This window comes from Myotis nattereri (genome assembly GCF_964212035.1).
Source record: "Myotis nattereri genome assembly, chromosome: 6".
Classification (NCBI taxonomy): Eukaryota; Metazoa; Chordata; class Mammalia; order Chiroptera; family Vespertilionidae; genus Myotis; species Myotis nattereri.
The window spans coordinates 75,738,980-75,763,062 of NC_138081.1; the positions used below are offsets into that span (position 1 = coordinate 75,738,980).

Below are 24,083 nucleotides of genomic sequence, written 5' to 3' on the forward strand. Positions count from 1 at the left end.
ACTATAAGGTATTTTTTCTATATAACCTTTTCTTGTGTCATCAAATAGTCATTCATGAGGTATTTAATCCTTATATTGTCCTCCTTCTGACTCTTTTAAAATAAAGATTTCATTTTATGTTTGTCTTAAGTAGTTTCTATTAGTCACCAGGGCATTTATTTTACTTTTCTTCTTCTCCATGCACCCAAATGAAATGATATTGAGTATTGCTGCCTGTTGAATGATGTATGTGAAAAAAAACAACAACCCTAGAATGGAAGTGTTACCTTGAAAATACAGTGGATATGCAAGCACTGAAGTCTTTTACAATGCTGACGTGTTTTCCAAGGTTGATATTTAGTGTCATGCAGATTCAGCAAAGGCTTCTTATTCTTTTTGAGCTAAAATTAGTAGGCACAGGCACAATCTCTGTTTTTCTTCATTTCTTAGTGTAATTAATGTTCTTTATTTCATTTCTATACCACCCTTATGGAACTGATTGTGTTAGTATGTTACCCAGATGATCCTCCTCATTGCTCTGTGTATTTTCAAGGCTTTTTATAAAACCACTTTTAAAAATATGTGCACAGTTCTCATTTTAAAATTTCTACTGCATATACATGCACACATTTCTGGTAAACTATTGAAGAGAGGACATTTTCCAAAGACTGGGCTGCTGTGGGGAGGGTAGGTTAACTGGTGGAATACAAAGGAGCAGAGGGTGAGAATACGCAGTCACTTAAGCATTAAATCCTAATAGCACGCTTGATTCTGGGTGAAGGCCAGTAGAATATTTTTACTTACTCAGGCGTTGGAGTTATGCAAACAGAAGCTATTGCACACCAAGAGTTTCATGACTGAGAAAGTAAACTTGTACATTTGTTGTTGTTTTTTTGTAGGTTCAAAAAGGCATTTGAAAGTGAGCCTACACTACAGTCAGGAATTAATTATGCAGTTCTTCTTCTGGCAGCTGGGCAACAGTTTGAATCTTCCTTTGAGCTCCGGAAAGTTGGTAATTGCAGCTTGATATTTTACATGGGAATCCAACTTTATACAAAGAAAAAGAATCATTGGTAGATAGACTTTTGCTTTCTATCTCATCTGACTTCCTGAAAATTTTTTTATTGTATTTCCTTGTTTAGTGTTTCCAACTATGGTGCAGAATCCTGATATCGGGACTTAAATCAGTTTTTAGTTTATTTTACCTGTTTCGAAAAACACCCTGGTTAATACTTATTGTCCCAGTGCAAACTAACATAGAAAATATAGGCTCCTGCCATAACCAGTTTGGCTCAGTGGATAGAGCGTCGGCCTGCAGACTGAAGGGTCCCAGGTTCGATTCTGGTCAAGGGCATGTACCTTGGTTGTGGACACATCCCCAGTAGGGATGTGCAGGAGACAGCTGATTGATGTTTCTCTCTCATCGATGTTTCTAACTCTCTATCCCTCTCCCTTCCTCTCTGTAAAAAATAAATAAAATACATTTTTTTTAAAAAAAAAAGAAATTAAAGGCTCCATTTTCGGTGGAATTTTTGAACTCTATGACATGTTATGGGAGAGAATCAGAATTATAGGTTTGGGTCTCCATCAGTAATGATGATGTAATAAAAGAACAATGTAATTAGAATTGAGACAAATCACTATTTGAATCTCATTTTCAAGGAGTAATAAAAATAAAATTTGTATCACTGAGTATTACAATCTGTGAATCTATAAAGATAATTAAGACAAAGAAGTGAAAACAAAATTCATCACCAAGCACAAATCAACTCATTTGTTATCTTTGGAGGTGACCAACGTCTCAGAAAATTGGATATTATAGGGGAAAAATTAAGTACTTTCCATTTCTTTTAAAGACATTCTATAGTTCATCCAGTTGGTGAGATAAAGCTCTTCTTAAAGCATGCTACATACCTACTGTATTTTGTTCAGAAGAATGTATTCTTCAAAAGAGTGCTAGCTAATAGAGTAGAACGCATGATAAAACTGATAGTGATGTTGAAATAATGATTCTGGCCCGGATCAATGAAAATGTTTATTTGTAAAAAAAAAAAAATTATTTGCCATATTTACACGGTACCAAAGCTCACTCACAGATTGCTTGTTGGTCACAAAGCAACAAACGTACCTGTACATCCCCTCCAGGAACCAGGCTGTCAGTGATCCAACTGGCATCCTTAGTGGATGACTCCACACGGGCCCCCTGACGTGGTGAATATGGAGCAAACAGCATCTGCTGTGAAATAGCCTCACCAAAAATGTGTAGCCCGAATTTAAGATCTAACATCTAGTTAATAGGAATCACAGTGTCTAGAAAAATAAATCAGACGTCACCATGAAGCGCCATCAGACACATCCATAATGTGAGGACGTTCTACACTACCGTCCTCCTTGTCTCTTTAAAAACTCAGTGTCATGGGGGAAAAGTGTGGGTGGAGTGGTTACTGAGATTTAGCAACACAATAAACAAATGCCATTAATGATTCTTGATTGGATTCTGGTTTGGAAAAAAAAGCTATAGGAGATATTTGGGAAACAATTAGAGAATTGTGCAATAATAGAATAGAATTTTTTAGGTGTATGCTGCAACACTTACGGGTGAAATGTCATGATGTCTGTAATTTAATTTGAAATGTTGCAACAAAAATATTCAGGAAGATGATGCAAGAGCAAAATGTTAGCAATAATTGAAAGTATGGCCATTCATTGTTACATTTTTTTTCTCTTTTCATGTATGTTTGAAATTCTCCGTAATGGAAAATTGAAATGGAAAGAATTTAATCTCCTCTATTTATGGAGGCTGTATGACCTTAGACAAGTTGTTAAAGGTCTCTGAGCTCTTTTTTCCTTACTGAAGAAAAGAGAAAAGCTCTAATTCATTGTATGGTTGTATGAATTGAGAGTTATATTTCCAACATGCTTTGCACAGTGCTGAGCATCTAATGAGTGTTCAATAAAGGCTCTGTTTCCTAAATTCCTCAATTAAAGCAGCCTTGAATCTAATAGTGGCTCCAAGTTGTAAATCTATCATGAAACTAAACTATTAAAAATATCTTCAGTTCTTAGAAGCCAACCACTTCTAATTAGAGCATTGTCTATTTAAATTACCAAAACAGACAACTGAATCAAAGAATTGATATTTGAAACAGGAGTGACATACTGTTTGTTGTGTATAAATTTAGCTAGAATTTTTTTAAAGAAAAATAGCCAGCTGATAAGGAGTGGTAAAAAGGTATAAGAAGGTACATCAGTAATAGTGCTTTAGCTATTGGCCCTAGGGATCAAGACCCTTAAAAATATTGTAGCCTAGCACTAAGTACGAGGTTACTTCTGGGACTTGTTCCTATGGAAATGGTCTCTAAATGTGGGGGAGAGGGGCATGTGATGTTTATTCCTGTATTCCTTGAGGGGGGGAGCTTCTAAATATAAAAATTAAAGCCATGTTCATAACTTCATACCTAAAAGATTAATATCTTCATGTAGAAACAGGGTTCATGCAGCATGTGGAAAGAACATAAAAGCTAATACACAAAAGAAATACAAACATGAAAGGAAAATCAATCTCAGTGGTAAAAAAAAAAAAAAGGCAATTTTCTTTCTCTATCAGATCGGTAAAGATGAAAGGACAAGATAGTATCCATAACTGGGAAAGGTGTGGGCAAGAGATTATTGTCAGGTGCCACCAGTGCCAATATAAATTGGTACAGCATTTCTAAGGACAACTTGGCAAATGTATCAAAACTTAAAATCAGTGCATCTGCATGAAGCAAGACCAGGGTTAGGACTTTATTATAAAGAAACAATTGAATAAGTGCACAAAACTATGTGTATAGGAATGTTTGTAGTAACAAAATGTCATCTGCTGCATTTGGGTAAATAAATTGTGACATATCCATATGCTAAAATACTATTTGCCATAAAAACAACATTTTGTCCAAATGCTGAATGGTTTGGTGTCATAATCATAGATTTATGCCAAGGCCAAAGCTAAACATCACCCTCACAGAGTGAACTTCTGGCATGGAAGAATAAATCTGAAATGTTATTTAAAACTATTATTGAACTCCCTTTACTATTAAACGTTTTCTTAGTCCCTACTTAAGTGTTTGACATGGCCCAGCCGGTGTGGCTCAGTGTTTGAGCATCGACCTATGAACCAGGAATTCATGGTTCAATTCCCGGTCAAGGTATATGCCTGGGTTGTCAGCTTGATCCCCGGTGGGGGGCATGCAGGAGGCACTGATCAATGATTCTCTCTCATCATTGATGTTTCTTTCTCTCTCTAAAATCAATAATATTTATATATATGTTGACATGGTATAATGATAGATCAGTCCTGGGTTCATTGTTCTGCACATAACACACAATAAAGAGATGCTCATTTTCAACTGAGGTTGGTAGAGACATGTTTTTCCCATCTCATTTTTCTCACACACTTTCTTCTTTCATTTGTATTCATTATATTTTTTATTATGTTCAGAAAGGAGACCATGGATGTTGTTGCATATACATGTGTAATTTTTTTTATCTCATAAAATTTTAAAGTGACAAAGCTATTTTCTTTTTAACTTATCACAGAATGTGAAGAGTGGACTTCTTCCTGAAATAGTCATGGCTTAAGTGGAATTATATAATAAAAAGTAGCATTAAGTTTTTTGAAGATTATTTTGTTTTGTTAAAGTATAATTTTCAAAAAATATACATTTATAACTCAGAAACTATAAAATGGACACATGTAAGACATTTTAGTTAACTCAGTTGATACCGAAGCTAGTAGGAGAATATGTCCAGTTCAAAGAGCATTTAAGAAGTAGGGTATTTACAGATAATTTAACAAAGAAATGTTAGGATAAGATTTCTGAGTTTGGTTTTTAAAAAACTGGTTTATGTTCAAGAGGTCATAATCTTAGGGATTATCTGTTTTACTAGATAGAAATTATTTGCGTCTCTATTGAACAAAACCCCACAAGTTAACAAGTAAACTTCTCTAAGTCTGAGATCTTTAATAAATACAAAATAGTGAGATGAACTAACTACACTTTTCCTAGACACTCCTTGAGTGGATATACCCCTATGTAATATTGAAATGATGCCTCCCCCCCCCTTTTTTTTATCTTACTCCCAAATCTCAGATAATTTTCTTGACAATTATGGATGTTAGTGGCACTAAACAATTCTGCAAGGATATATTCTCTTTAAGCAAAATAATTACAAATGCAAAAATAATATAAGACAGAGTAGAGATGAAAATTTTAATGAAATGCAAAGAATCTAGAAGGACTAAAACATTGTAAAAAAAGAACAAAGTTGGAGGATTTAGATTACTTGATTTCAAATGTTGTTACATTAATCAAAAGAACATTTTTCTGTCAGCTTCCTTATTTTTAACGCTGTAGTATATAATTCTTTTTGCATATAATATTGTAGCATTTTACTCTTACAAAAGATATATACTGTACACATTTATATTTCAACTAACTGATAGAATGTTAGCATATTTCCCTTTCAAGTAATTAAAGAACCTATGATATAATAAGGGAATGAGGGAGGTTATACAACAAGACACTTGGTGTTAGCACCTTTTAATTTTTGCATATACAGAAATGCTTACAAACTCTGGAATGATGCACATCAAAGTGACAGTGGCAGGTACCTTTGAGTTTTTAAGTTAATGGTAAGTTTCACTTTCTTCTGTGTGCCTTTAGGATTAACCTGACATTTTTACAATGAACTCAACCCCCTTTTATAATCTGAAACAGAACAAGGCTATTTTAATCTGAAAGAAAGAATGAAAGCTTCATTTTGTTTTTTAATAAAAAGTCAGCTCTGCCTACTTGCTGTGTGTTTGTAATGTTGTACTTCCTGTCCGTCTTCTAGGGGTGAAGCTTAGTAGCCTTCTTGGTAAAAAGGGAAACTTGGAAAAACTCCAGAGCTACTGGGAAGTTGGATTTTTTCTGGGGGCCAGTGTTCTGGCCAATGACCACTTGAGAGTCATTCAAGCATCTGAAAAGCTTTTTAAACTGAAGACACCGGCATGGTAATAAACTGTTACATGTTTATACAATGGCTTTTCATAAACAGCTCCTATCACTTCTTTCCAAATTGTTATATTTGTTGAACTTACAATTAGATTATTTTATTTGCTTACAGAATAAAATGCAGAATATAGAGAAAAAAACATGATGTCTATAAGTAAAATGTGTTGAATATAGGTTTTGATGATTTTGGACATGGGTGATGTCTGCCGGCTACTGGCTTAGGCTTTCTCTCACATTGACCAACCCACTCACCCAGTGTTACCCACATAAATCATGCAGAAGCCTCAAACTTTATTCCTACAAATCTAATCAGCAGGTTTACAGTTTCCATCTCAGCCTCCCAGGCCTCTGCTCCAAATACATGCCCTTTGTTTCCTTTATGATCTAATCTCAGTTTTGGAATTACCATTCTTTTTACTTAGGGTTTACTCACACATTTTGGTGTTTTCTCTCTCTCTCTTTATGTGTATGTGTGTGTGTTTTTCTAATTTGAAATTGTTCTTGGCATGCACCCAAGTCTCATCATTATGTATGTGATGATTGGAGAGATGAAAACAAAATTCCGTCTACATTTAGGACTGTTTTTGAAAACAGTGCTAATTTTATTATGCATCCCATGTAATGATTGACCATTATCCATAAAGACTTTTAAAGGTTGACAGTGATACTGAGAAAGGCTTAGAACAGCTCTGAGCCCAGGCCACCGACTTGTTTTCCTCAGAGGAAGCATTTGAGGAGATGACCACCCTGTTATGTCCTCATACCTTCCTAAGGGATTTTCTCATTTTCTGCAAATCCTCCCCAGCATCACTCCCATTGTGATCTTTCTGACCTTCCCCCTCCACTGGAATCCTTAAATCAATATAGTTCAATGGTGCCTCAGCCTAAGGGATAAAGTCCATCTCCTTGGCTTGGCAAACAAGGTTTGCGCTTAGTCATTCCAGCCTCGGTTTTTGTCACGCTGCTGTCCGTTCACACCGAACATGCCATACAGCTTGGGAATGCCTCTTGCAGCGCCCTTCTCCACCTGGGGACACTCATAAATCACATCTGCTCAAAATCAGACCCTGACCTTTAACCCTTCCTGCTTCCAGATACAAGTTCATGGATATCATTGCATACACGTGTGATTATTTCATCTCATGAAATTTTCTTCTTTTATTTTTCTGCATTCAGATATTGTTAGTCATGTCTGTTTAGTATTAGCTTTGTTGATATTGATCACATGGTGCTATAATACCTTTTACCTTCTGTCTCCTCAGCACTGTGCACAACTTGAGAACAGAGTTGTACTGTCAGTAGTATGCTTACAGAGGGCAGTCAGCAAGTGACATGAAATACATGAACTAATAAATGCATGCGTTAAATGTAGCCAAATTTTTTTATTTCTTCATGATAACCATTCTGATGGTAGAGGAGGATGAGACTGAAGCACAGGTACAAAGAGATTTGGTTTTAGGTATCCTGGTTTCTATGGACAAGAAAACAAACCTTGTTTTATTCAATAGTAATAACAATGAAACAGTGCCTTAAATTTCCATTAACTTAATGTTAGCTTTCATGCTTATAGTTTACAGTATGCTTGCATACCCAATGTCTCATTATAATTACCTTGCTTCTCATTTTTGCTAACTCTTTTCTTGGAGGTACCAGCTGCCTTATCAGATTTGGGGATTTTTGTATAATGTATAAGCTGAGTTGCTTCAGGTAAAATAATGATCTCTTATGAAGGGTCTATTTAGAAAAGCTTTCTTAAGGAAGTATATTTAAAAATAAATGTGTTCACCACTTCCTTGAATAGGATATAGGTGTTATTTTAAAAGTCATGTTTTAAGTAGATGTATCACCCAGTCCAAGTTACTTAAACTCTCTAAGCCTCAGTTTCCTCATCTTTAAAATGGGTATAAGCCAGCCTGTTTATTGCATTTTTGTGAGATTTAAATGAGATAATGTGTGAAAGTCCATGACATATAAGAAATAATGGATAATGTTTGGTGAATCTGAATGCATAATTTTTAATGCCATATTTACACTTATCGAGTAAGACTGGGATATATGGGAACAGGTGGTTCTAAATTTGCCTCATGAGTTTTATATCTTTAATGTTTAGGTACCTCAAGTCTATTGTAGAGACAATTTTGATATATAAACATTTTGTGAAATTGACTACAGAACAGCCTGTGGCTCTACAGGAACTCGTGGACTTCTGGATGGACTTCCTGGTCGAGGCCACAAAGACAGATGTTACTGTAGTTAGGTTTCCAGTAAGTACTCTTTGTTTAACTTAACTCTAATTATAGTTCTATTTTGTTTCTTTCATTTAAACTTTATCTTGCATTGTGGTTGTAATAGTTCTATATGCTGATTTTCATGCCCTAAAACATCAGTCATGTGGTTAATACATTTATTTTCTGCACATTGGTTTGCATTAGCTTACTTTTTAAAATAACTTCTCAAACTCAGAGAATTGAGATACATTTTTATGTTTTGCCATGAAATTTGGAGGTTTCTTTTCGTAAGTTGTAAAGTGCACTTTCCCAAGAAAATATTGTCTCTTAGTTCAGTAAGTCAAGACATCTCTTCAGACCAGACAGATGGGTACTTCTAATTCAGACTCCAGCTTTGTTGACATCGTCATCAATATCAATTGCCATTATTGTGGTGAAAAGTGTCAGGCTCACCTGCGTTGTTATTCCATTTCCAGCACTCATTGTCCTCACGAGTCAGAGTTAGATGTAGTATCCACAATCACGCTTTACAATGCTTTAGATCATGGGAAATGATGACTTGTAGGTTTTGGTCTGCAACTAATTTTGGCTAGTCTCTGTCAAACTTCATATATATAATGGACACACACACAAACACTTTAAAAATATATTGCTCATCTTCTCAGCGAGTGCCATGCCCACCCTGATAGCTCTCAGAATCCCGTCTAAAGCAGTATACAGCTTTAGCATCCAGTGCAAGAATTATTGGCTACTCACTGTGTGCGTAAATCTCTCCTCACATCAAAGTGCTGCCATACCTCTCTCTGTTTGAGCTCCTCGTCTCAATCTTCCACACCCAGAGGTGGTGACAACTCAGTTCTTGTCACAAAATCTTGTTCTGTAGTTCTTGTTGACAGCATCATCTGTTCGATTTAATTAAATCAATTGCTGGCATTAACAGGCTTTCTTTATTCTTGTTTTCAGATGAAGCTTGAAACGCAGCAGGAGCTTTAGTTGAAAAGCCTTTCATACTGAAACACTTAACTTTATTTTCTAGCCTAGATTATGCGTAGCTAGGAAAACACTTCTCTCAGAGTGAGCTGGCAGCTTGCCTTGAGCTGGTGCGCTGATGCTAGTAAACGTGGTGGTGAGAGAAGATAGCACAGATCTAAGTATTTAATTATTGACTATTGACTTGATCGACTAGAAAATTAGCTGTGAGAGGAAAGCACTCATATTAGCTATTCCGATCTGATTTAAATTAGCTTAATATGAATCACTCTGTCATAATGTGAATGTAAAAAATAAAACCAGAAAATATGAAGAGAGAAGTTAGTAGAATATAGGTATATAGTCCAAGTGAGACAGGCCTTCTTAAGCAAGAAAGGGACCTGTAAGCCTGAAAGGCAAATATTGACCAATTTGATTTCATTAAAAATTCAAATTTTTGTTCAGTATGAAACACCACAAACATGGCAAATGTGAGACAGGGAAACAATACTTAATATCAATGTTGCAGAATGATTAATTTGCCTAATATGTAAAAAACCTCAACCAACTCCTAATTTATACACAAAAGAAATATGGGCAAATCATGTGAAGAGAAAATTATCATCACTGAGTAGTCAAATAAAGAAAATAAAAATGAGACACCATTATACCTATGCTGTTTTAAACATGTGCAAATATATCTGGAGGATAAATTCCCACAAGTGAAATAGATTAATATTGCCATGCTGCCCTCCAACGGGATTATATCATTTGACGTACTTACCATCAACATACGAAGCTGACTGCTTTCCCAAAGTCTCTCCAAAAAGTGTATTGTCAGAGTTAAGTTTCTGCTAAATTCATAGATGAAAAATGGTATATTGGGGTAGCTTTAATGGTGTTTCTCTTATTACGTGTGAGGATGTGCACATGTGTAAGTTCATGTGTTTAAAAGACCACTCAGTGATTTTTTTAAAAAAGAAGGATTTGTTGCCACCATTTAAAAATAAAGAGTTGGACCTTCAGTGCTTCCTATGATGGAGTAAATGGTATTGGTATTGCTAAAAAATACCTATGAAATCCGGACAAAATGCACAAAACAACTATTTGGAGGCATGAAACAGCTATTATCACAGTACTACAGTCCTTGGAGGTGAGGTACTTGAACTGAGTCCCACCTTCACCCATTAGTTTTCCCCCAAGGTCATTTTTCTGGCTGCACCCAAGGAGGTGGAGCCCTGATTGGGAATGGCTTTCTCACTGGGCGGAGCAGACACATACCAGTGTTTGGGGCTCTAAGGCATCTGAATATGAGGGGCAGGCAAAGTTGGAAAAGGGGGATCCTTGAAGAATGAAACCCAGGATTCTGCCTGGCTATTTCAGATAGTGTGAAAAAGGGGTAATCATGTTGTGAATAAACACAACTATAGATCCCAGTCTTTGACTAAAATTGGGTTTTGGATGAGACCTATATGGTTTAAATAAACCTTATAAAGGTAAGTTCCCTTGATATTTAAGACATCCTGACCTGAATTGGCAGAGAACATCCTTTGGAAGGCTGAAAGCTGAAGAGACACTCCAGAGCTTAAACCATGCAGGGATAAGCAGTTGGACTTTGGGCCAACATAGAGTGATGAGACCTTGGTGAACACCCCAAGTCCTTAGTTGATACATAGAAACCCAAGCCCCAGGAGTAACTGCAAAACTAAAACAGACCACCTTAACAAAACCATAATAAAAAATAAGGCCTGATAGGACCAAGATGATACAATAATAACTGCTAACTAGGAAAAAAAATCTCTGGAAAGATATAATTCAAAGCATCTGCAGTGTCATTCAGATTTAATCAAAGATTACTAAAGATGTTAAGAAGCAGGAAAGGTGACTGATAATGAAGAGCTAAGACAGCCAATAGAGGCAGATCTGGAGGTGATTCACATATTGGAGACACCAGATAAGGACTTCAAATAACATAATGACCATGTTAATTAAAGAAGAGGAAAAGATAGACAAAATGGGTGAAAAGTGGAATATTTCAACTGAAAAATAAAGTTTATTAAAAATTCAAGTGAAAAATCAGGAGAATTCACATAAAACTCCAGACTTTCAACTGCTCTTAAAAAATGAAAGGGGCCTGGCCAGTATGGCTCAGTGGTTGAGTGCCAACCCATGAACCAAGAGGTTACCAGTTCAGTTCCCAGTCAAGGCATATGCCTGGGTTGCATGCTCAATCCCCAATACAGCATGCAGGACCCAGTCAATCAATGTTTTTTGCTCATCAATGCTTCTATCTTTCTATCCCTCTCCTTTCCTTTCTCTCTAAAATCAATAAAAACATTTTATTAAATAAAAGGGAATTTAATTAATTAATTAAAAAATGAAAGGGACTGGCACTTTGTGACTGCATACTTCAAAAGCAACAATCTACAGAGCCAACTAGCTGCTCCCATTTAAGATGTTGAGTATAGTCCCATTCATCCTGCTTTACTCATTTACCTGTCCCACCAGGCCCACTCTCTGCAATCATAGTTTCCTACCCAGGTTCCACTTCATAGAAAAAGGCAAGCTTCTGGTTCCTGTGGGACCATATCAGTCATTGTGACTTGTCATGTCCTTAGAGTAGCATTTTCTGTGGTTCACACTTATTAAAGCGGCAGTAAGACTTGATTGAGGTGATAACATTATCCTTCTTTTGAAGTGGGTCTTTCTAAGACGAAGATGACTTATATTAGAAAGTAATTTAATTTGTCTCCGTTTATCTCACTCCTATATTCAGTCTCATTCCTCCAAGAAAAACCATGACCCTGAGCAACAGAAAGCAGGTGAAAGTTCTTTTGGGAAATGATTTTAATGGTTCCATCATTTATTATTATTTAGGTTCAGTTCAACTTATTTTTTTTCTCTCACCTCTCTTCTGTGTATATTTTCTTTCCTTCCTACAATAAAAAGTTAGGTGACCATCAACCCAATCAACTAATGTCAGGAGAGAGGAAGTGGAGCGTGACAATGCAGTTAAATGTCTACTTTTTATAGTTTATAGGCCTTGCTGTCTTTCTTCCCACTTCAGATACATAAAGTTAGCAGTTGACTGTAGTGTTAACCAGTATAAAAGACTAGAAACTAAAAGCAAAAATGTGTATACTATGGAGTGGGTTGAATCATGATGGTTTTATCAATTTGCCTCTTTTTTGGGGGGGAGGGGGAGTGTCTTTTCTCAACTTTTCAGTGGCCTCCAAAATGCTACAAATTCCCCATGTTTTGTCATTTCCAGGGCAGATCAAAGGGCTTAGATGACAATAATTGCAACCAGTGTTTATTCCCTATCTCAAGGCAGGAACACATAATTCAGATTTTATTTGTTAGAAATATGTGAGACAATAAACACAATTTAAGAAGACAGAAGAGAACCTGGTGCTGTGCTTTTCTAAATGTTAAATAATGTGCCCGTGTAATTAGGGAGTGAGGTATGTTCTCATTTGTCAATGCAGTGACTTGGATGCTATTTTGGGATGGGAACTCACCTCTTATTCCATATTATTCCTTTTTATTTCACAAGCCCTAGGGTACTCAGATTGGAGAGCACTATTTCTGTAAAGCTTAAATTGAACATTTATTTTCATTATTAACCAGTACCACTTAACTCTGTTGATTGGAATTTGGACCTTGATTTACCTGGTATGTTCCTGAGTCAGAATATATTCCCCTCTGGGCTCTTACTCTCTGTTTATTTATGGTATATTTTATCTTATTTTCATAACTAGAGCCTGACCAAGAATTCTTTATGCCCTTACAGTTTTATAGTAAAGCATAAAGAAATTTTGTTTTTCTAATCCCCTTTCTCTAGTTCCCTGTACTTTAACTTAAATACTGTTATAAGTTTATTGTAAAATAAATACAATGGGTTTGCAGTGTATGGCTGAGTTAATTCCTAACCCAGATTTCTGTCTAAGCTGCACTTTAGGTTATAATGTATTGTGAATTCCTTCTTGACAGAGCCTTCTGAAGGATTTTTCCTTCACTTTTATTTGGGAAACCTTGCTTGATACAAGATCATTTCTAAAAAGGCAATTATTGTGAGTTTTAAGCAGTGGAGCAGAAAGAACTATTCCAGTTTCTCTGCTAGTTAAGCATTTAGCTTTATTTTTTACTAGAGGCCCAGTGCATGAAAATTCATGCACTGGAGGGGGGGTCCCTCAGCCTGGCCTGCCCCCTCTCAGAGTCCGGGAGCCCTCAGGGGCAGGAGGCGATCCGGCGATCAGGGGAAGGCAATGCCCACATCGCACCTCTGCTGCTGCCACTGCCGGCAGCACAAGCCTCGCCAGCCCTGGTTACCTGAGCCTTGGGCGGCCCTGGGTGTCTAGACAGCCACTATTCGAGGCTTTCCTGTGCCTCAAACCAGACCTGGGTGGCTGGGGGGCTTAGGGGACTGGGGGACTCCGGAGGCAGGCACGTGGAGCGGCTGGACCTGCCTGGGGGTGAGCCTGGCCGTGCTGCACGCCTGCTGCCCTGGCGGGGCTGAGGGAACTGGACACTGCCATCTTGTGGCTGTGGGCGCCACCATATTTGAGGGCGTGGCAGTCAATTAGCATATTCCTCTTTATTGGCTGTGGGTGCCACCATTTGTGAGGGTGTGAAAGTCAATTAGCATATTCCCTCTTTATAAGATAGGATTATTTTTAACATTCCTACTTAAGTTTGCATAGGAAAATTGAGCTAGGCGGGTGCCTTTAAACATCTGTGCAAAATAGATAATAATTGCAGCACCTTTGAAATAAGGGCATGTGTAGTATTTTAATGTTATTTGCTCCTAAAATGAAATATTAGTAATAGTATAATATATCATGCACTCCTTCGATGGATATTTTCAACTCACATACCCCTCATATAGCTCCAAAACAAGAGCAAGTTTTTTTCTTTTTTTATCACAAGATTATAAATACATCATTATTAAAGATATCAGTTGTATCATGAAGTCAGTGTGAAAACATGTTTATTTCATACAGCTATATCCATTTCTTTGATTTATATGTAAACTCTTTCAATAATAACCAAAATAATTTCTCAATCCATTTACATGGGTATGAAAACCATACATCTTGATCATAGGTGTGGCAGCAGGAAACCTTAAGTATGTGACATTCTATATATGGAGTCTTTTCCTTTCCTTGTACAGAATTATTTGTTTTTACCACATCGCTGCCTTTCTTTGACACATTTACATTTATAGAAATAGAGTATGTATTGCCTGATAAGATAAAAGCTTTTAAAAAGTACTATCAGTAGATTGATTGGGGATAGCCAAACAAATATATGGTCTTCAGAAATTTATTTCCAAGCTTTTTAGCAATAAAAGGTGATGTATTATTTTGGAACTTATGATAGTTGTATAATACCATAAATACTCAAAAGACCCATAGAATGGCAATAGTCAGACCTTTAAATGGTTTATTCTAGCGGTGGACCCAGAACTTCATTCGATAATCAGTGCCTTGTTGTTATGTCAGCTCTACATGGTTTGAATCCTAAGTCACTAATATTAATTTATTTTGTTTTATGTTTTCAAGGTATTAATATTAGAACCAACCAAAATCTATCAACCTTCGTATCTGTCTATCAACAATGAAGTTGAGGAAAAGACAATATCTATTTGGCACGTGCTTCCTGATGACAAGGTAAATTGTGCAATTATTAAGACGAGTATTAATAGTGAAGGACTATACCTTTGCAGCATTCATACGTTCCAGCAAAATTTGCATTAGTTAAGAAAAAATATCTTGATTATATTATAAAATGTATTTATGCAAGGGGAGGGGCTGCTGGTTGAATCAACCACCATTGGCCAGTGATTTAATCCATCATGACTGTAATGAAGCCTCTGTAAAAGCCCATAAGGACATGGTTCAGAGAGCTTCCGGATTGGGGAACACATGGAGATGTGGGCAGAGTGGCCGCTGAGAGAGGGCACGGGAGCTCCATGACCCTTCCCACATGCCTTACCCTATTCATCTCTTCCATCTGGCTGTTCCTGAGTTCTATCCTTTTATAATAACCCAATAATCTAGTAAATAAAATGTTTTTCTGAGTTCTATAGTCTGCTCTAGCAAATTAATCAAACCCAGGGAAGGAGTTATTGAAAGTTCAGATCTATAGCTCTATGATGGCATTATTCCAAGTGTAACTGACCAGAAACAAAATTAGTAATAAGTTGATAACATTCTTTTAAAGTGGCCATTGTTTTATTTACATTTTTAAAAAGTATATGGATATATATCACATGGCAGAAGTAGAGTAGTCACCCAGTTGAAACCACAAAAACTAAAAGAGATTAGGAGAGCATTATCTGGAAGAGGAGATTTTTCAAAGGCTTGATTGGAAAGAGCAAGGTTGTCCAAGGACACTTGGAAACAGAATGGGGCTAAAGGAATTAGCAATTAGCAAGGCCCCGGCAAATGAGTGGAGAGCCAGAGTATTTGGAAGACAGAAAAAGAGCAGAAAGTAAAGCAAAGATTTTGGAAAATGACTACTATTTCTAGCTTGTGGTCATTATTTTTCCTTTCTGGAGGTTCTTCATTCAGTAGAGTTAGCCTTGTATTGATTCTCTTACGTTTTGCAACAATTGTAGAGACAGTTTTTATGTTATGCTAAGAAATAAACATATTAGGATAGAAGTGAATGCATGAAGGATTAAAGGTTTTATTGTCAATTGTCTTTTCTTATCTTTTGATCAAGAAGAATTTCTGCATTTGCATATTGCTCATTTCCTGTTACCTTTAGTGCTAAAAATTCTTGTTCAAAATTTAAGCTTTCTTAAATCATTTAGTTTCTGTTTGAATCAGCCAATTTCCGTGCAAACCCTAGTTTTATCCATTCATTAGCACTGCCATTTTCTCTGTTTTTTAAAACAGAAGTGCTACAATTGGAATGAGGATAAGCAATAAAAATAAGATCACTTTGTTATTGTTAGTTTAAAGCAACTGTAATAACTATAATAAAATAACAGATAAGCAACAGGTTTAATACATCTTATGTTAAGCAGGAAATGGATTGTTTTTGTCATGGAATGTTTACATTTTTTTTCTAGAAGTAGAATAACAGAGAATGTTGCTTTCCATCTATCATATTTATTTCGTTACTTCCTTTCTCAATGTTTTCATTCTAACTCTGGAATGAACAGTTACGTGAGCTAGTATTTAACCTCATTTTGCAACTTTAAAAACTTGAAGATCATTACCCCAATCCCAAGAGTTCAGGGACTCTCTGAGAGTTACTCTACATTCAGGGGCAAAATTAATAAATTCCAATCTTTTAACAGTTCTCCCTTTGTTCAATAGATGGTTACTGCTTAAAGTAAGTAAGTTAGTACTTGAAGAAAGAAAGTCTGCATGAAAGAAAAACCTAGATTGAGGAACAGAGAAGTTATTTGCAAGATACTTTAAATGCTTGTTATTTAGAATTCCCCTCCGTTTAGGTTTGGGGATTAAGCTCTCCCATCCTCTCTGAAGGCTGCTCAGACAGCAGGGACTCGGTGGAGTAGGATGTGCTGACCTTACTCCAGCTCCATCCAGCCCATGGCCACTCTGAGACGACCTAGGAATTTATGAGGGGAATATGTTTGCCTAGGACTATAGATTTTGATGATATGACGTTCTCACCCCTCGAAGATACATTTAACTACAAACCCCCCAACTAAAAGTGGCTTAAATAATAAGGAAATGTTATGTCATGTTATAAGAACTTCCGAGGTGGGTTCATTCTGGGGCTGATTTCAGTGGCTTGACAGTGTCAGAATTCTGAGTTGGCTTTTCTTGGCTTTTCACTCATGGTCTTAAATAGCAGCTCTAGCATCACTTGACACAGACAAAATCCAAAGGAGGAGGTCACGCTCTTTCCTTATACAAAAAGTTGCATCAGGTGACCTTGCCTAAACCAACCACCAGCAAGGGAAACGGACTTACCATGGCTGATGTAGACTAATCAGTTTCACTGTCCCTAAGCATTGTCACCTGAGCCTGAACAAAATTCATATTTTGTTAGCAAAGAAGAGAGGGAAAGGCCATTGCCTAGGGCACCAGTAATGTTTCACAGATTATAATTCCTGCCACCTTACCTCAATATTAATTCCTAGCTCCTGTTCTTGCCCTGGCTGGGGCACGGGATCTGAGGCCAAGCAGTTCCTAGAAAACAGTGCTTGTGCTGATTAAATAAGGTTGAATGTTGGTTTGGGGCTTGTTGGTGTTAAATATAACTCCAGCTCTGCCTCTGGTGTCCCTTTCCCCCTCATTCCCAGAGGGGCCCTGGAGCCTTTTACCTCACCTGTTGGCTTTGTGGCTCACCAGCGCCTCCATGTGGAGAGTCCACTAGCAAGGGAGGTGGGGAGAGGCCTTATTCCCTATCCATCTCGCTCAGGCTCTGGGCTTTGCTCCGCTGAAAGGAAAAGTTCCCTGGCAGCACTAGAACCTTTTAGGAACCTAACATTCTGAAAATGCTGTGCTCCTTTCCTATAAAACCAGCCCAATCAACCTGGGAAATCTCTCCTTGGCTGCTCCCAGCGCAGGGCTGATGGGAGATAGGTTTCACCAGTGCCGTCTTGTTGGAGTCTGTCAGCTGCTGTGTTCAATTGCAGGTTTGCACGCTGCCCTATCAGCTCTGCACTCAACCCCGCCTCCTTCTCCTGGGGTGGCCTTAGGACGAAACTGAGGTGCCGGCTGTACGTCTAAGGCTGCCTTGTGCGCAAGTGGTGTGCAGGTGAACAGCTGCAGCTCCTGGGGCGCATATACTTAGATCACCTGAGGCCAACGGGATTCAGAAGCAATTTCCAAATTACCAGCTGAAGCTGCAGGCTGCTATTTTATTTAACTCCCCGCGCACTCTGGTTCAGAGAACCACATTTCCAGGAGTCCCTTTCTATGGTCTCTGTCTTTCCTGGGCGTTGTGCACTTCAGCATTTGCTCTGTGGTAATTCAGGTCACATCCCCATGACCTGATTAATGTGCATTGAAACGAGGTTTTTAGTAAATCTACTTTAGGCTTGACAGAGTCTATTTTTATTATAAGTTACATGATCCTAGCAAATAACTAGTTGCTATGAATATAAATTGTGGCTTGTTGAGTTGCTTTGGCCAGAAGGAGAATTCTGGGCCACATCAGAGCCACAGCTTCTCACCCATTTCATTGGCTCAGCCAAGACCTCAGTCCTCTGGCAGCATTTTAAGTAGGTGGGTAAGAGCTTGTTTTCTTGGTTGTTTTACATTTAAAGAATTGACTTGCAATCTGAATTGGCTACTCTACAGTACTTGCTAAACTTGGACACATGTAGCAACTACTTTATTTCTACAAAAATATTTGTGGTTAATTCTGTATTTTTGTCAGACATATTTTTATAGGGAATGTGACCCATCTTGTAATTTAGTTAACTTTCAGAGATATGCATTTAATATTAATGTTAACTTAGCTTCAGTAATAATTCAAGAAATTAAATCCCAACAGTTTTTTTCATCTGGACCCTGCAAATCACCTGTGTTTATCATATGATAATCAAATGTTTTATGTTCAAATTTTATTAATTTATTGACTCTTACATAAATTAGGTGACAACACACCCTAGCTATGATGGACATTATATACATGTGTGTATACACATGTGTATTTGCTGTACCATTTTCTGAAGAAATAGAACCACCTATTTAGTTTAAAATATTAACTAAAGATAATTCAGAAATAGTTATCTTCAAACCCTTGTAGAGATTTATTTATTTATTTTATTTTTTAAAATATATTTTATTGATTTTTTTATAGAGAGGAAAGGAGAGGGACAGAGAGTTAGAAACATCAATGAGAGAGAAACATTGATCAGCTGCCTCCTGCACACCCCCTACTGGGAATTTGCCCGCAACCAAAGTACATGCCCTTGACCAGAATCGAACCCGGGACCCTTCAGTCCGCAGGCAGACGCTCTATCCACTAAGCCAAACCAGTTAGGGTGAGATTTTATTTATTAATGTTTTTTCTTTTTCAAAAAAGAAATACTGGTTGACTATAATAATTTTAAATTGACCTTGATCACTGATTTTTATCTTTAAAAATTAATGCACAACATTTGTTAGGTTTATCTGCTAAAAATAAAATTTTAGAAATTAATGAGACTAATCCTCCTAGACTCTACTGGAGGTGTTCTATTGAAATAAATAAATTATTAAGTAAACATCACGCTTGTGGCTTGAGGATGAATTGTAGTTTCCACTCAGATACAAACCTCTGTTCTTCAATGACTCCCATCGCAAACAATTCAGTTCTCGACCAAGTTGTCCGCAGAAAAATGTCTCAGTTGTTGAACAAAACTGGTTCTTGACCCAACAACCCTTTCATACTGACACCTCAGCATGACAACAAAAAGCATCTCTCAGGTGACAACATGACAAAAAGCGTCTCCCAGGCAACAAAAGAAGAAAATGCCCAAATATGAATCAGTCTATCACTAAACCTTGCATTGTTAACATCTCAGGAAATTGTGCTGTGAATATTTTCCTGATTTTTTGCTTTTATTGCTGGCAAAATAGACAATTAGCACAATTTTAAAACATAAAGATTCTTGGCCATCGAGAGTGCTGATGTTGCTAAGGGTGTGAAAGTGCTCACAAAACAGCAATCACAGGCAATTGAAGTGGTAGAAAAATTGTTGTTGATTTGGATAAACGAAAAGCAGTTAGCCGGTGATAGCATGTCAGAAGCAATGATATGTGCAAAAACGAAGATTCTGCATGCTGACCTCCTGAAAGACACCTGGAACAAATGCTAAAAGTGATTCATGTGAGACTAGAAGGGGGTGGTCCGATAAATTTAAGAAAAAAGTGTTTTATTTACAGATTAAACAGTACATTCGACATGCACTGTATATAAGTAAAGGTTAAAATGGAATAATTTGGAGTCTGGAATGGATTAATTCAATTTACATTATTTCTGATGGGAAAAATGATTTGGTTTTCAAATAAGTCATTTCAAGAAAAGGCTTCCAGACCGAATTAAGTTCGAGAACCAAGGTTCCACTGTAATTTGTTTGTGAAGAACTGTACGTGAGGGAAAATTACTCTGTGTATCTTATTTTAAAAGAATAAAAAAAAATCACTGTTGTTGTGTTATTTTAATTTGGATTACTGAACATCTTTTGTTCTTTCCTTATATTCTAGAATGGTATACATGAGTGGAACTTCAGTGCTTCTTCCATCAGGGGAGTGAGGTAAGTCTCCTTGGTATATTTCATTTTCTTGGAAGACATTTTTCTAGAATATGACTGTCTTGAATACTGCTTCTAGTCATGATTTAAAAATGCAAAGAACCTCAGCAATCCTTCTATTAATGAAATGCTCAACCTTCTTTAGACTCACTATCTCCATGACTGAAAGATTTGCAAAAACTTTCAAAGTTACGTGAACTGACTCTGTGCTTGTCACTAACTTAAAATATGATGACTGATGGGTAAATGTGATCTGTGGGTCAGAATCAAGGTATAAATAAAAGTGAGCTAAGTGAGTTCTCCCTAGGTGGATCCCAAACATCTTCTACCAGATTGTGTCCCATAGCTCACATTAATGGGGTGTGGTTATAGGGAATTCATTTTTTAAAAAACTTTTTCTGAAGTTACCATCAATGAAGTGTTCTGAGATTAGAGTGACTCACTTCACTTTGGCTCAGTTCTCACATTGCATCATAATGCCATTGGCTCAGGAAATGCCATTTCCTGGGATTTAGAAATGAGGTGGTTTTGGTTTTGGTTTGTTTTTTTTCATAATGAAGAGCCACCAATTAGATGTTTAAATGCTTGTTCTATAGAAACTCATGCTAGACCAACTCTTAAGAATTTTACACCAAATTAGTTGTGATTACTGCTTTTTCTCCCCCACATAATAGCAACGTGGGGAAAAAAGTATCTGAAGGCCACATATGCAATACCCTGTTGCTGTTGGCATAATAGTAATTGGTTTTGTTGGAACATGAACTGGTAATTGGTGTTTGCCTGGTAATACCACCTGTTACCTTATGAATGGTCTGAAGAGAAACATGCAAGATTGTGGGTTGACTCATTATATATCTTTCCAATACATGCCTTCTCAACTAAAGCTTTATACTCTTAATATTTGATTTTTAAAACAGGTCATTAGTAAAACACTCATTATTTATAGCTGCATTTTTAAGCAATCCACTTAGTATGGTAAACATACATTTCACTTTATCATATCTATTTTCCAGTGAATTAGTTTTCTTTAACTAGGCATGGCATCCCTACAGAACCTTTGTTGTGATTTATGCATATACAAAGAATGCTTACATGAGGCTACTGCTGGCTTATATATTGGGAAATGTGAGTTCCAGTGTGTGACTTCAAAGAAAGCTAACTCTCCTGGGTTTTCTCCTCTATAAAGAGATGAGAAGTTATAGAAGAAAGTCCAACGACTTCAGCAGTTTGTCTTACATCACCTCAGAACTTTCTCAGCTCAGTCAACGGGCATTTATTGAGCACCAACTGTGTGTCAAATGTTGAGTTCTATTTCATAAGAATACAAAACACTAAGACCTCAGCTCTGCTCTCTAAGAGCTCTAGGTGCAGCCGGGGAACAGACACTTCACAATTAGTGATAATGCGGAGTGAGATGAGCAGTGATAGAACTATGTGCAAAGAAAAGAGGTGTAAAAGGAAGTCTTTCTATATAAGACAGAAGTAGGGAAGGGAGTAAGGTCTAAGCTTGGTCTTAAATGATGAGTAGAATTTATTTTAAAAGTAAAAAAAAAATGTGCATTCTGAACTGAAGGAACAGCAGGTGCAAAGGCATAAAATAGGGATTAGCAAACTACACCCCCAGGCCAAACATGGCCCACCACCTGTTTTTGTAAATAAAGTTTTATTGGAACTCAGCCTTGTTCATTGTGTATTGTCTAAGTCTGCTCCAACAGCAAAATTGAGTCATTTGGCCCACAAAACCTGAAATATTTACTCTCTGGCCCATTACAGAATATATTTGCCAACCCTTGGTATAAAACAGCATGGCCTGACTGGTAATCTCAGAACTGTTCTAATTGCTGTGAAGTAAGCCACTTGCTTAGTCCAAACCAAGTGATGTTCCACTGTTGCTTCCTCTCTGTAAAATCTCTACAACGAAGGAGGTGCTTTTCCTGCCTCCACACATTGCCCTTCTAGCTTGGGAAGCATTTTGTTGTTCTGCAGACCTCAGAGGAGCAGAGCACCAAGGTCAGTCAGCCAGTGGACACTTAGGCTGGTCCTCCTGGCACGGGGCCAGCGCTGCAGAGGGCAGGACACCTTCCTCCGGCCGAGGGGGAGGGACACAGCTTCTGTGTGCGCAACAAACCCTAGAGCAGTGACGGCGAACCTATGACACGTGTGTCAGAGGTGACACGCGAACTTGTTTTTTTGGTTGATTTTTCTTTGTTAAATGGCATTTAAATATATAAAATAAATATCAAAAATATAAGTCTTTGTTTTACTATGGTTGCAAATATCAAAAAATTTCTATATGTGACATGGCACCAGAGTTAAGTTAGGGTTTTTCAAAATGCTGACACGCCGAGCTCAAAAGGTTCGCCATCACTGCCCTAGAGCAACTCTGTCTTACAGACATAAGGAGGAAGACAATTCTCAGAAAATTCAGTAATTTTAGTCTTGTGGTACAGGAAATACTACTTTTTAAAGTACTGTCTTTAACTTTTTGTCATAAACAACATTGATTTTATAATTGGGACCAGATAAAAAAAAGTATTTATTTTTCATGACAGTTCCTGAAGTATTGGGATTTCCCTGAATAATTCTCTCTGTTTGTTTCAGTATTTCTAAGTTTGAAGAACGATGCTGTTTTCTTTATGTGCTTCACAATTCTGATGATTTCCAAATCTATTTCTGTACCGAACTTCATTGTAAAAAGTACGTATTAGTCATGGTTTGTGTAAAAAAGATGGTTCTTGCGTGATCATTATTTTTAATTAATGAGTGAACATATAGCATCTGAAAAGAATTCAAGGCTATGTAAATATTTTATTTGGGCTAATATTTTATAATTATGTGGTATGTTTATCAGAATTTTGGGGGCTCCCTTTAACAAATCACTTTATTTCTGACATTTCTGATCAACCACAAGCTATTCTCTGTGACACCAGCTGAGTATCCTGCAATTTAATTCATTTCTAACAATATCTGTCTGGAGAAAGTGTCTGATCCCACAGGTTAAAGGCTCAGTCCCATGAGACTTTCTGCCCCCACTGTAGATGCCAGTCGCAAGCTCAGGGGATCTCACCTGTGCTTCTGACCAACTGGCTATAGATCAGAGGTTCCAATGGCTCCTGCTTGGGTTTGATTGGTTTGCTAGAGCAGAACACAGAACTCAGGGAAATACGTTTACCAGTTTAGTGGAAGGATGTGATACCAGGTACAGATGAACAAATAGATAGATGAAGAGATATGTAGGGCAAGGTCTGGAAGGGTCCCAAAGCACAGGAACATCTGTCCCCATGGAGTTGCAGTGTGTTACCTTCCTGGCAGCCACGTATTTGCTAGTCTGGAAGCTCCTTCAACCCTGTACTATTGGAGTTTCATGGAGGCTTTATCACATAGACATGATCAATCATTATTTTTAGCCCCTTTCACCCTCTGTGGAGGATGGAGGGTGAAGTTGAGAAGTCCAAGTTCCTAATTATGGCTTGTTCTTTCTTGTGACCAGCCCCCATCCAGGTACCCATGCAAAGTCTCGCTAGAACAGCGGTTCTCAACCTGTGGGTCGCGACCCCTTTGGGGGTCGAACGACCCTTTCACAGGTTTTTGACCATCGGAAAACACATATATAATTACATATTGTTTTTGTGATTGATC

General features: G+C 37.3%; 1 protein-coding gene across 1 annotated transcript in view; it reads left to right on the plus strand.

Moving 5' to 3' along the window:
* MAP3K5 (mitogen-activated protein kinase kinase kinase 5) overlaps positions 1-24,083 on the plus strand; it is a 177,385-nt gene that overhangs the window by 96,969 nt on the left and 56,333 nt on the right. The window contains exons 8-13 of the mRNA XM_081093870.1: positions 879-991; positions 5,857-6,016; positions 8,128-8,281; positions 14,779-14,886; positions 20,398-20,447; positions 23,046-23,141. Coding sequence (XP_080949996.1) covers positions 879-991; positions 5,857-6,016; positions 8,128-8,281; positions 14,779-14,886; positions 20,398-20,447; positions 23,046-23,141 — 681 coding nt within the window. The remainder of the gene's footprint in view (positions 1-878; positions 992-5,856; positions 6,017-8,127; positions 8,282-14,778; positions 14,887-20,397; positions 20,448-23,045; positions 23,142-24,083) is intronic.